Raw genomic sequence first — 14,274 nt, 5'->3', positions numbered from 1 at the left:
TATGCATACTTGTTACTTCTACCCATATTACCATAGACCACAATTTTTGTGACCAATAATGTGAAGGAAGACAATTAGTCTAAAAGATCTTACGTGGTAGTGGACAAACTAAACTCATTCTTCTTGCCTTTTCCGATCCTGCCTCAGACTTCATGTTAGAGTGACATTTGGGAAAATCATATTTTGTTCGCAGTTCCTCACTGACATTCTGTGGAAATTTAGGGAAACCCCCTTAGCTGTCTAGTACACTATTCACCATCTGCCCTTCCTTCCACTCATGACTTCCACACACGTGTGGAAAAAGATACACATGTGTATCTTTAGTCTATCTTAACCATTTAACTGGTTTTCCAGAACAACAAACCGCACCTTAAACTGTGTTTGTGCGATGCCTAGCAAGTAACTCTTGAAGCTTGGCTTGAGTTTTCAGTACTAATATACAACAAAAACAGCAACAACAAAAATTGCAACGATGACTTGTTTTTGTTTGTTTCAGATTCCTGTGAATAGGTCACTCATATGAGGACTCTTCCAGTATTGTCAGTGACACAACTAACTCCATGGGCACTGGAACTAGTGACTGGCTTTCAATGCATTTGTGTCTTTTAGCCGATTTTTCCCTGAATGTTGCCTCATAAGCATTACCCTTATTAGATATCAGAGAAAGAGATTAGAGATCTGCTAATTATGAGAAAAGATTTCAGACCTTTTTTGACTTACTAGTAAAAAGACAATCCACATGGAAGAGAAAACTTAATCAATTCCATCTGCACAAAATCATGCATACTTAATAAACTCTGAAATGTCTGTCAAATTCAGCTCTATCAAGTCAAATAAAACTGGCCAATGCACTTAAAAATACTGTTAGTGATTTACTAGCAGATGATAGACAGATGGACAACATGATCTTGCCAGCTTCATTTCTTTGAGAAACCAGGATTAGTAAAAAGCCTACTTTAATTCCTGGTTAATTTATCACTGTAAAATTGGTGTAGTACATACAATTCATGTATCCTTTTGACTGGGTTGTTTATTTCTATTTTCTGTTTTTTCTTTTTGAGACCACAGTCAAGGCAAATATTTTTCAGTCAGAGAATAAAGATCACTGCAATGCTCTGCAATTGTCTGATTTTGTGATGGAGAGCTGGTATCTTGCGACCAGTCAGGCAGTACTGGTAACAGTTAAACCCAGCGTCAACTCTAGACATCTGCTGGTCTAACTAGGACTACACTGACTTCCTGCACTTGTCTAACAGAGGAGTAAGGACCCTGTCTTCCCTCAGGATTGATGCAATTTGATGCATCCTCCTGTATGTAGAACTAAATACAGGATAAATATAATTGTACAGCCTCACCCATATCGCTGTTCCTTTTTTTAAAATCATTTAAGTTCACCTCTGAAATCCCAATTTATTTACAGACTTTCTTGCTCAGTCTAATTTGCTGTTAAAGTTCTTTCTGGTCAGTCTTTTTGCTTAAGCACAGATAGGTCATTAATGGGACACTCTATTGAAATGCCTTAATGCAGGAGTGTGAATAAAGCAAAGGTCTGCTTGGATGAAGTCAGTCCAGTGATTATAGGTAATGAAACCTTCTGATTCAGCATAGTCAGAACCAAAAACTTGCTCTATTTGCCTGGATAAAATTAAGTGCACCTTGAAAAGCCTTAATGGAATGATTTTTTTAAACCCCACTAAGAGTTCATAAGAGAAATGTTCTCGCTACGATACTGTACCAGAAAAACATAGAACATATATGGTGTTATAGTCACTCATTAGTGGAGCACAACAGGAGAGATGCTTTTCTTCTGCACCCTAAAGAATAGCTTTGTAAGCACATACCTCTTTTGGCCCGGATTTAAGCTTTTCAGATTTATTTGTTCTATTTTATACACCTACATTAAAATAAAAAGTTTTGTTCTAGGAAAGTCTGGTTTTCTTCACTAGCTGAGAAGGAAGTATAAAGAGTTAGGTCAGGTATAGATATCTGCTTCTCAGATGGTTAATCCTATTTCTGGTTAGGGTTTTTTGGTTGTTTTTTTTTCATTTATTTACCAGAATATACTCAGTCACACACATCTGGAAATAGAGCATTTCTTACAGCTATAGCTGCAAATGGGGCATTGTGATACACAGACCAAATGTCCAATCCTTTATGACCAGTATCCCTTTGGGAAATATGATTTAACAGCTGCCCTCAGCTCACCATTAACAGTCTTAAATAATTTCTCTTTCCATCTTTAAGATTTCTCAGTATTTCTTAGGTATGAGCATGGATCAGTGGCCTTCTTTATGTTCTGAAAGGATTAAGAAAATGGAAAAAAAATCAAACAAAAAGTATGTAAGTGAAAAGTAGCACTTCCGTAAGCTCACTCTGAGGAATGTAACTTCTGCATACATCTAATTCTTCAGCCTGCATGAGCGTACCAAGAATTTGGATCTCTGGTTTTATAATCTATTTAATAAAAAATGTAGAGCAACAAAGAAAAAGTAGCAGCTGGCTTCTGGTACAGTTCCCCAGGGGATTCTGCCAGGCATCTTAGGTGGTTCAGATACTGGCTGATGACCTCTGCAGACTGGATCCTACATGTCTGCAAGTACAGATTATGACTTTGAGCAGAGTATTTTTCTCCCCCTGATCACCTCTTTTGTGTGGGTTTGTCAGTCCCTATAAAATTTTGTGCAATTTTATTGTTGCTGCTTTCCCCCACTCATTCCTCTAAGCCACATCTGGTATGTTACATGTCTCCATCTGAGAGATTTCTGTTGGCTTTCCAAGAGCTTCAGTAAAGTGATATTGGTATAGGTACTTTTAAAAAGTGAAAGCCCCTTTGCAGTACAAACCACTGCAATATATTTCCATCTGCCACTGAATCAATAGGTTTAGTATTGATATTTTGCCTATTTTGACTATTTTGAAGCAGCTGCTATGCTTTTGTTAACAGGAATTGTGCAAGAGGTTCATTTATCATTGTGATCTGCCTGCAAACCCCTGTGCATACAAGCACTCACTTTGTGTATATCTATATTCAGGTTTGTCCATATATAAGTGCACTCTAAAAATGAATATAGGCACAAAGGCTTCGTGACTGACCCAGGGTGAACAAAATTAATATCCTTGACCCAGTAATCAACAGAAAGCCTAGATTAATAAACATTATGAATAGAGTTTCCCCAGGTTTTGTGCCTTATAGTTGAACCACACAAATTCAGATGCCTTTCCCCCTCCTCAGCCTGCAATATCTGTCTCATCACAAGGGTAGAATTTTTCCCTTCCTCCCACAGCAGCATGTCTGGCACTTGTGAGGCTCCCTACCACCCTCATAGGAGGGCTGCTCTGAAAGAAATGCCTCCTATTTTATTGTGTTGGCCCACGATGCCAGAGGCGGATGTTGGTGGTCTGGCAGTAAAGGTTGAACCTTCCCACTAATATTCCATTAAATTTTGTTGCTGTGAGACAGACGGCAGCAGAGGGGCAGCCTGGCAGAATGGCGTCTGAGGTGGCAGTGCGTATGACAAGAAGGTGTGTAACTGAATTCCTCCATGCAGGAAAAATTGCACCCACTGAGAATCACTGATGCTGGTGAACATTCATGGAGACCAAGCAGTGGGTGCCAGCACAGTGAGGTGGCGGGTGGCGCATTCCAGCAGTGACAACAGTGATGATGGGTCCCCTCCACTGGTGCTGATTTTGAATACGAGCCCGGCACGCAGGCTCTTGTTCATCACTGGGAAAATGCACAGCCCACGGTGGTGACTGTGTCGAAAAATAGTGTTTTGTAGCTGAGAACTTGCTCTATCAACAGTGTTATTGTGCTCTCTGCACCTGTGGTAGTTTCCATGGAAATATGTAGTAAATAAGAGGCATTACTTTCGGAGCGATCTACGTATAATTGTGTTTCATTCAGTATAAAATTAAGGAGGAGGTTTGGGGGTTTTTTTGCAACGTACTCCCTGAAATTTTACCGAAGTGAGGTATCATCGATGGAAGGAAAAGAAAACAAACAAACCTTAGATCAGGTGACAAAAACTTTTGGCATTCACAGTTTATTATTAGACAAGTTTAATAGAAATCCCTTTGGCTTAATACACTTTAGGAAATTAATTAGCCTGAAGAAAATATAGAAACCCCTAAATGCTCCCATCAGGAATTGCTATGGACCTGGCAAATAACTACAGGTTCTTCCTATCAGCCTTTTGCTCTTCAGCCTTCTCCAGTTTTCTCCTCAGCACCTTCTGATCTGTGCCGCTGGGATAATCCATGTCCCACCACCTTGGCATTGCTGTGCACTTCTGAGAGCTGTGGTGGGTAAAAAAAGGGGGGGATTTTCTAACTTTCCTATAGGTTAACCCTGGGAGAAATGGAACAAATTCTTATGAGATAGGGACATCAGTGCAGAGCATAAATATATATCAAAGCTCCAGATGATGAAATGCAAAAACATGGATATAGCAGGAAATTAAAATTCTCTGAGATTGTTTCCTTTTGAATTAATAACTGTCTACAGCTTCAGTTTTATTTTACATTTCTAATGTGAAACACTTGCAACATAAGAAGCATAAGACTTTTTTGCTAAAAGATGATGCATGTCCCTCAAAATTATGAACATGTGTTTGAAAAACTGGTAGTCCTAATAAGGCAAATTGACAACATTGGCTTATCCCACAGGGACAGGACTATGCAGAGTAATGACTGAGCAATAGAAGAGCCGTCTCCAATACTTGCCATTTCTTACTTTACTTATTAATCACTTCACAGTGAAATCTTTACGGATTGTTGTAAAAATTAATATTTATTCTTGAGAAATACCAGTTCCGCATCTTGAATTATTTAGATAAAAAACCCAAAGGTTTTCCAAGCCACTTTTCTAGAAAATTGCAGGAAAGGGTGCAAAAATGTACACTGACAAAACGTTTTCCATGTGGAATTGTCAGCATTTTAAAATTCGTATTAATATATGATCAAAACTGGACAGAAAATTGAAGTTCCTGTTTATAAGAAGGAAGCAAATGGGGCATTAATGTCTTTTTAAGCTATAGAAATTAACACAGTAGTTTTCCTTCTATCTTTAATTTCTGAAAGTACTGCAAAACCTACAGTGGCTCCACTCTTGTTTTGGGAATTGGGTAGGATCTAAACAGCTGACAGGAAGTAATAGCTGATATGAAATAGGTTGTGATCTACAAAATGCATTGTTAAATTACAATATTTCATGTTCTGCTGGGAGAAACAATACAGGGAAGAAAGTATGTACATAATTATGGAGCTAAACAATGCACACTTTTTGAGAAACAGCAGCCACCCCATTATGAATTCATCCTGGATAGGAATGAAGAGGCATAAGCAATGATCCTTCACCATGCTACAGCACCACAATACTTTGCACTGGAGTTATTTAAAGAACTCTTTCAAAACATTATTTCATACTGTGGGAGTACATTCAGGAGCATTATGAAGCCTCGGTTCACAGAAGAAAAAAACAACACTGCATGAATATTCCAGAAATCACCAAGTGAAACTGTTCAGTTTTAGTCTATAGGCTTTATTAAGAAAAAATATCTTAAGCACAGCATTCAAGTGGTAAATCTGGAACAAGACTGTAGACAGATGCATGGGCATGAGGGTAGGGGAAAGTATTTTAAGTACAGGCAACAGAGCAGCCATGGATCTGATCCGCAGACCTCAGTGTTTGAAGTAACTCTCCGTGGTTTTAGCACATTTTGCCACCCTCCTCTGTCAGGGTCTGCACACAGGAAAGCTGCATGCAGGATTTCTTACCTTGGCTATTGCTTTGGTTGTCACAATGGGTCGCGTGGAATCTTGCAACAGGTGCCAGCTCCTGTTTTCAGTAACTCATTTCTGCTTTTTCTGTCATCTGAAGGCAGTTGTTGCCCACTGGAGCAGAACAGTTCTTGCTCTCTGCAGAAGAGAGAAATGGTTCTGGCTAGAACTTTCCCTCCCAAGACACATGATTTCAGTAAAAACCTACCCACTCGTTTTCAAATGTAATGTCGTATTCTCCCACTTGCGAAAATACTCCAGGAATATTATTTGTCTTACTAATAAACTCAGATAATATATTAAACACCTGGTTCATTTGTTAAAGTAGCCTTTAGTTCTGAAACATTTTTCTGTACCCAAAACTGGAGATATGTTTGAAAATCTGGGCCTTCCAGTGTGTAGGTCTCAATCTGTCAAATCTAACAAATTAGCAGAAAAGCATTCTTTTGATCTGCCTCTCCAGTACCCCTGCCTGGCTGAATAATCAGAATTTTCAGATGTGAATAATGGAAGAATTCAGATAAGATCGTTTTTGTGATTGTCTTAATTTCTCTTAAGGGGAGGTTAATTCATTGTTAGAGGCAAGTCTGAACATGATACAACAGGAGATGATGTTTTCATATTGTTGGCATAATAATTTGGGCCTGTTTATTTTGATAAATGTCTTGGGATAAAGACATTAACCTAATGCTCAGAAGTTCCCTGCTTCATTCCTGTTCAGCCACAGCTTCCTCACCCTCATGTTTAAGAGGGGAAGGATATTATCTTCTCACATGACAGGGAAGGCTGACGCTAGGCATGAAGAACAATAGGTTTCTTGATTGTCCCGTGATGGAAGATACAGTTCCTACTTTGGGTTGGGCAATCTTCCTTTCTATAACCACGAACTGCTTAATTTATTTCCATTTAATGAATAATACTGATTTGAGGCCTATTTCATGCTCTGGACACCAGTCTTCAGTGCAGACCTTATGTTAGATGATCTGAGAGTAACTTACTATCTTTGACCTGTTTGTTTAATATTGTTGAACAAAACAAGAAAGCTATAAAGTCTTTAACAAAAAGCAAGGAATTAAATCCTATGGAAGGATTTGGCACTATAGAAATAGTACTCTCAGTTCCCTCTGTGTACAACAGAGGATGCTTCCTTATCAAACAAGTGGGAGCTTTTTATTGATATATTAATGAAAAAAACCTGAATGCAGAGTGACTATTTCTTTTTTCTGCACTAATTAAAAAGAATAATTTACAAGAAGAAAAAACCAAGAATGTGGTCTCTTGCCATCATACTTGCCTGATTCCAATCATGGCCAGTAGCAGATGGCTAGAGAAAGCATTACAAGACAAGCACAAAATGACACAACCTTTGTAAAATACGTAGGAGGGTGTGCGTGTGCATGTGTACATATATGACGTCTACACAAGAGCTAGACAGAGGCACTTGGAGAAGGCCATAACCATAGGTAGCAAACATCCTGTACCCAAATGGAATTGCAACACGACAGATGGCCTTATCGGTAAGCAGAGGAAATTCTTCTGCCTTTGGATGTACTCTGTGAACCCATTACAGACACATACACATGAGCAGTAAAAGCAAAGCAGAATATATTTCTTTTTCCAACATGCAATTTTATGATGAAATATGTAATATACATTCACTCCAAAAGTCCACGAAAAATAAAGCCTGCATTAAGTACATGCAGGGAACGATTCCCATTTGTTCATTAACCAAAACAAGGAAGTTTCAGCCCGAACCGGGACAAGTAACAAACCTGAAATAGGTAAAAGAAAATTTATACTGTATCACAAGTATAATCAACCTCCAGAACTCTCAATAGGTGGAGAGGTGGTATTCAAAACCTGAGATATTTGCATGAATAACAAAAATATTTGCAGTTATCTTAGTGCAAAATAAGCCCTGCAAGCACAAAGGCAGAAACCACCCATTAACTGCCTGAGGCTGGGAATTATGTTTCCCTTCTAGGTATGCTAATGTATGAGTTATAACGATAAAGATTTTACATCTTCCTCCGGTGCACTTAGTACTGGCAGCTTTCAAGAAGCATTAGAAGGACCTTTGGTTTAATCTGTCCCAGTTTTCCTTTGCTTCGAAGTCTCCCTTCCTGATCTACAAGGGTGGTCTTCTCCACATTGGGAACAATGCTGTGCCAAGTTATTATATAGTTATTTATTTTTCAAATGGCTTTAGAGAGCAGATGTTCCCATGTGAGCACTAGGACTCTTCCTCTATGGACGCTTGCAGCACAGGCCAAACCCTGAATCTCATCCAGATATCTCTCAGGTCCATAGCAACACTCCCACTGAGCTGACCAAGATGAGGATTTGGCCCACTGACTGTGATAGTCTGTTCAGCTTCTGTGAATGTCGTGTAGCTAGCAAGGGGTAGACACAGAGACAGAGAAGTTAGCATTCATGATGCTAATACTTGGGCTGCCTCATGTGCAAAGTCACGGGTATAATCCTTGGGTGGATTTTCTTCCTTTCTGGAAGAAAGAATTGTAAATGTGTTACAAATGTGTCCTCAAATGCAGTGAGTTCAGCTTAACTTTTCAGAATTCAGCTTATCCAAAGCTTATATGCAAAACCCATGTTGTAAAATTGGTCAAGCCAAATCAGAACTTAATTTCAGGGGTAGTTCAGGATTTCAGTATTTTCTGTATTTTTGATGGGCCCAGAAGGAGTAAGATACATAAAGCTTATCAAAAGGATTTTAGAGTAGAGGAAATTGATCATTGACTTTTAGTAGGTGAGAGCCTGATGTTCAGGGAAATTAAAATAAAATTGTGCCCTGTATCATGCAGGAATCAGTAGTAGAATCACTGTGTGTTCTACTCTGCTTCCCATTTTAAGAAAAACAGCCTCTCTGAAGGGGTTTCAGGTCTTGCTCTTCCATACCCGTATGTCTCTGGCTACCAGAAGTGGAGAGCCTGCAAAATTTTAAAATACTTTTTTTTTTTTCCAAATTACCTAAATAGTCCTGAATATCTTCAAAAGCCTCTAGATACAACTGACAGAGGTCAGAGAACATCACTGCTTTATGTGAACCTATGCATTCACAGCAAAATCTGCTTTTTAGACAAGTCCTTCCTTGTTTTTCTCAGAGACCCTGTACTAACGTTGAAGTGCTGCTGTTATGGTTTCACATATTTTCAGTTATTTTATTTCCCTGGGTCCATTTGGTTGCCATGAGGGATTTCTTTTTTTTTCCCCTTTGTATCATCACTAAGTATTCACGCTCAAAACTTCTGTAGATTCACACCAGAGAATTAAATAGGACTCTTAAGAACATGGGTAACAACATCCTGATCACTCGGTATTACCTGAACAATGTCAATCATTGACATCCTTGCACCATAAATAGAAAAAAAAGCCACCTCTCTACAAGACTGAACTCTTGTATTTGTTTAAAGAACTCATCAAAAGATTGTGCCCTATGGCTTTCTTGTGTAATGTTCTGAGTACACTCACTGGAACCAAAAGCCAAGGAAACTGAATAGCTGGGATATTTGTAAGGCAAGAAGGTGGCATATGTGTAAGAGAACATGACTTGAGTTCACACCTTAGGTTGTCACTTCATCGTGCTGGGCATTCTTACTTTTCCTAACCTGACTCAAATTCTCCTCCCCAGGAGCAGTTCACACTCATGGCAAAGATCTCTCATGCTAAGAATTTTCTCTTGTATTTTATTCTGTTTGGTTAGTGACAATTCACTGGTTCCTGAAATTCTCCAGAGGGAAGGCAATCCTTGCTCACACCAACAAATCCCAAGGACTCAGATGGGACTCACAGCAGAAGCAGTTACAGAATAGGATCATATATTTGTTCAACCACATCAGGCAAGACACAATACAGAGAATGTGTGTATGAATCCAGCAAAAAAGAGAAGTAGGACCAAAATTTCTCAGTTGCAATACCATAAATGAAACTTGGGACAGTTTGCCAGATAAAGACTTCATGGGGAATGATGTCTTGTCAGAGAGACTAGGAAACCTGTTGTTTACCACCTCAGAGGGTTGGTTATTTGTTTGCTTGAAATGAACTGTTTCATAGCAAGACAAGAAGCTTATTTAAGAGACAGCTTTGGGGAATGGAGTATTGTCTTTGAAGAAACATTTTAACTATAAAAAAGGTAAAGAGAATTTTGTTTATAAAACCTTTTTACAGTTTATTTCCTATCATTAATTTCTTAATATATATATATAAAATGAGGATCTGACTAAATGATGCAGGACGTTAAATGATAAAGCTCCGTCCATGTAAACAAATAAATAATTATTTACAATCTTTGGCAAAACAAGATTCATTGATCTCACTCTCTCACACAGACTTGCAAGGAAAAAAATGAAAAAGAAATTCAAAAAACCATCATAAATAATTTACATAGAATAGGAAAATTATGATACATTCTAAATATTAACATCTTCACCCCCACACTGATGTCTCTCTCTGACAAAACAAAAAACCCTACACAGCCATTACAATCATTACATTTAATGAAGTCACCCTCCCTTCTGCTTGGCACTTGGGGATACAAATTGAAACACTGAAATAAACTGAAGCATTTAAAAACCTCATGAAGAGGATTTGGGAAAAAAAAAAACAGCAAAAATTGAAACAAACCCAAAAAAATTATTTGATAATACAAACAATATAAAATGTGCAATATATAAAGCCAGCAACTGTGGATTCCTTCCTAATGAATATAGCAACAAAATCTATTTCAAAGGAGAAAAACTCGATTCAACATTTAGCTCACTGTGCCCTGTAAAAAGGCAGAGGTACTGTATTATTTCATTAGTGAACCCATCTATGAATAAAGTCACACCAGCATGTGTTCTTTTTTTGTGAACAGAGCTCATACAACTTAAAGAAAACAAAACAAAATGTTAAACACGTTCATACTATTGCATATCTGAGTAACTGTTGTATCTGTTTTGAGTAAACACTGGTATCCCTTCAGCATTATTTAAGAAGTTTTATATATACAGCAGATAGAGGTAACAATACAAAATATTAACGTTAGGGTAACTGGATATATATTAAGGTTCCATTTATAAATGCCTTACTATTATTCATTTAACTTCAAAGCATAAATGAATGTAACACATGAAACTACTTAAGCGTATACCATGCTTTGACAATATCTACATATTGTGATATGCTTTTAAAAACAGATTTAAAATATAATTATTTGTGAATGTATTACTGATGCATTATATGACATGCTTTAAAATAAATTATTAGAGAAGGTAGCTTGGTGTGATATTAATAATAAATACTAAGAGAATATTTATAAATGGAACCTTAAATTCATACGTTACCAAATTAAGTAATAGTGGCATTGCCACCTTTTCAAAAACCCACATCAGGATTCAGGATGTCAAAGTGCTTTTTGCAGCAGAGGTGGGAAAGTGGTTCAGGTTCATTTTGCTCCTCGTGGTCACAAGGAAATGCAAAATATGACGGAAATGGAACAACTGGAAATAATTTTTTGAAAGTCAGCCACTAGCAGATGCTTAAATGAATCACTCTTCCCTTTAACATGGGAGTTTCTTGTTCTGTTTGGCCTGAATTAAGCCTCTTTACACAATGGTTTAGGTTGCAAATTTGACATTTCTACCAACTGTAATTTTAATGTGTGCTATTAAGAGCAACCTCATCAGCTAAAAACCATCTTTTTTGATAAAGAAATATTCACAATTGATCTTTATTATCCAAAGGTGTTTTTTTTTAAATACTGTTGGTGTGACCCACCATTAATTTGCTAAAATTAGACCCAGAGGCTTTGTGTTACTCAAGCCCAGTCCTGATCAGAGCAAGGAAATGTCAACCATACACTTAAAAAGTTACTCAGAATTTTTCCCTCATTTAAAGACAATGACTGATAATCATCACCCCCTCTTTTTCTCCATATATATATAAATACATTAAGTAATTACATTTTTATATGTAAACGTCATTCCTTAAAAAAGACAAATACACAAACAAACACGTTTTGCCAAGTTTTCACTCTACAAAAGTGTTCTAATATATCAATCTGCTTTTGCTTCAGTGGTGGGTCAGACGCTCACGCTTAGGCTTCAATAGTCCTGGCTGTGAAAAGGCACTTGGGTGGAGGGATGGCTGAGGCACTCCTGGCAGCAGGGAGGTACCTGGTGAGTGGAGCATGAGGACAGGAAAGGAGGTACACAAAAATAGAAACTGGGAGTACCAGGATGTACTGAGGTGTCTAGGTTGCACAGCATTTACAGTACTTTGCTGGTAATGCAGCAACCATTGCTCAAGCATCTGAAAGAAATAGAGGAAAAAAAGATATTAACTGTCATTGTTTTATTTGGTTAGGAAGTCAATCACACAAGAAGAGAGCTCCATCATGATTCAGCCCAGGGAAGCAGCACAATGTTTCCTGTTCTGCACTTCCCTACAAATGTGAGGACATTTATATAAAAATAGGTATCTGCCTATATAGAGAGACACACACATGTGTATGTGCACCTATATTATCTAAATGTATATAAAAAAATCATTCATAAGGAGATCCGGGGAAGCATTTTCTCTATTTCAAAACATTTCAGACAAGGCACTATAGACAGATGTGCTCATTAAAAGTATCTGGTCTCTCCTTCATGCCTCTTGGAAGAGGAGTGATCCAGAAGCAGCTCTCTGCCCACAGGACACACTGATATAGACTACAAAGGAAAGTGGATATACAGAGAGAATTCTAAGTGCGTATCACACTCAAGAATACTGTAGGGGTAAAGGGCCCTTCATGATATTTCAACAAATCAAGGTTTACTCCCTGGTATGACTACTGCTTTCAGTAACTAGAGGATACTTATAATTTCCCTATTTTGTGTTTGCTCCATAGGTTATCAAAGGCTCCAGCATTTTCCAGACATTCTCTATAACTAACCTCTGCATTCATATTTGAGGTCAGAGAAATAGACCATCTCTTGAGAGAAGACAAAAAGACCTAATCGTCCACCAGCAAAGGTTGTATCATATATCGGTCCAGAATCCACCATGACTTGTTTCCCTTCATACACTAAAACTCTGCAAAGAACATAATTTAAATTAGACATGGAGGATAACACAGTATCCAGCGCTAAAGGGCTGGTAACAGTTTCCAAGAACTGAAACACAATTAATTTAAACAAGGCACCAGAAAACCCAGCTTCATTGTAAGAATCACTTCTCATCTGTATCTCACGCCCATCTGGCTAGCAGCCACAGCACATGAATCAGAAGCAGTGGAGCTGATCCATATGTAATTTTATGCACATCGTCTGCAAAAGATTTCTCAATTCTTTATTTAGAACAGTCATGTCTCCTGGAATGAACTATGTCATGTACTAGCATTCATCGAAAAGCCCCTGTCCCCATGAACTCAGAGGTTAGCACAAGACCTTGCCACATCACTTAAAGTCGTCTTTACAGCTGTGTGAATGGCTGACTTCTTTATCTTTAGGTGCAAGGGCCGACATCAGAAATTGCAAGGACCATCCCTTTAGGGTCAAACTAAACATTAACTGGAGACATGCTGAATCTCAATTTCAGACATTTTAAGATACTAATGAAAGCGGGAAGAATTTCGACACGAACAGCTATAGTAATAATAAACTGGAAAAGGAGGAGAACTTGTGACTTGGTCTTCTTTTTTGTTTGGTTTTTTTTTCTTCAGTTTTTTTTTGTTGTTGTTTCTTTTGGTTTTTGTTGGTGTTCCAAGCATCCTCCCTGGAGCCAAAAGACTGCTAAAGATGCCTTTTCATTTCCCTTCTCTATCAGAAGAAAGACTGCAGTTCTGTGAACTTGGATTCTCCACTTCTCATGGGAAATCTTGAGATAGTCAAGGTTCTTAGGCTCTCAAGTCTCTTGAAATAGCTTTTGGCCAAATGAGAAATTACTCTATAGTCTGCTAATTAATTAGAACAGTCTCTGCAGGAAGGGATTATAGTCCTGCTTCAGTCGATAATACATTAGTTATACAAAGCAGGATGGCTTCACATGAGGATTAATCCATTTGAGCAACTTCCCATAGCTCAAGGGTTCAGGACAGCTGTCTACTTAGGCAGAAATGCATGTCCTGCACTCACTGTCCTGAAGTGTTTTGTTTTCTGAAAGGTACCTAAAGACAATTATGAAACTTCTCCCTGAAAACAGTATTTAATGGATGGTAAAAAACAGCAAAAAACCCCCCCCACATGTTCATGTCATCCTATTTAACATAATTCTCGAAATTTCATGAACCCAAAACATATGGGAAGAGTTTAATATATTATTCATACTGGCAAAAAATGTATCTCTAATCATATTAATACTGTACAAATAAAATAGTTTCATTACTATATTAGTGAAACATTTTAGTTTTTTATTTTCTATAAAAACACCCTAAAGAATGAAGGACTTTAATGCCTTGGACCATACAATTTGTCATGCTAGATTAATCTAATGAGATACCAGTTGAAACATGCT

General features: G+C 37.8%; 1 protein-coding gene across 1 annotated transcript in view; it reads right to left on the bottom strand.

The window, feature by feature from the left end:
* Positions 1 to 11,835: 11,835 nt before the first annotated feature.
* Positions 11,836 to 14,274, bottom strand: part of THBS2 (thrombospondin 2) — a gene marked incomplete at its 5' end in the record, with an annotated part of 29,904 nt that continues 27,465 nt past the window's right edge. The window contains 2 exons of the mRNA XM_010132975.1: positions 11,836 to 12,090; positions 12,716 to 12,855. Coding sequence (XP_010131277.1) covers positions 12,083 to 12,090; positions 12,716 to 12,855 — 148 coding nt within the window. The remainder of the gene's footprint in view (positions 12,091 to 12,715; positions 12,856 to 14,274) is intronic.

Source organism: Buceros rhinoceros, unplaced genomic scaffold (genome assembly GCF_000710305.1).
Source record: "Buceros rhinoceros silvestris isolate BGI_N320 unplaced genomic scaffold, ASM71030v1 scaffold19043, whole genome shotgun sequence".
Taxonomy (NCBI): domain Eukaryota; kingdom Metazoa; phylum Chordata; class Aves; order Bucerotiformes; family Bucerotidae; genus Buceros; species Buceros rhinoceros.
The sequence above is the reverse complement of the archived record's forward strand: the minus strand, read 5'-3'. Positions and strand labels throughout refer to the sequence as shown.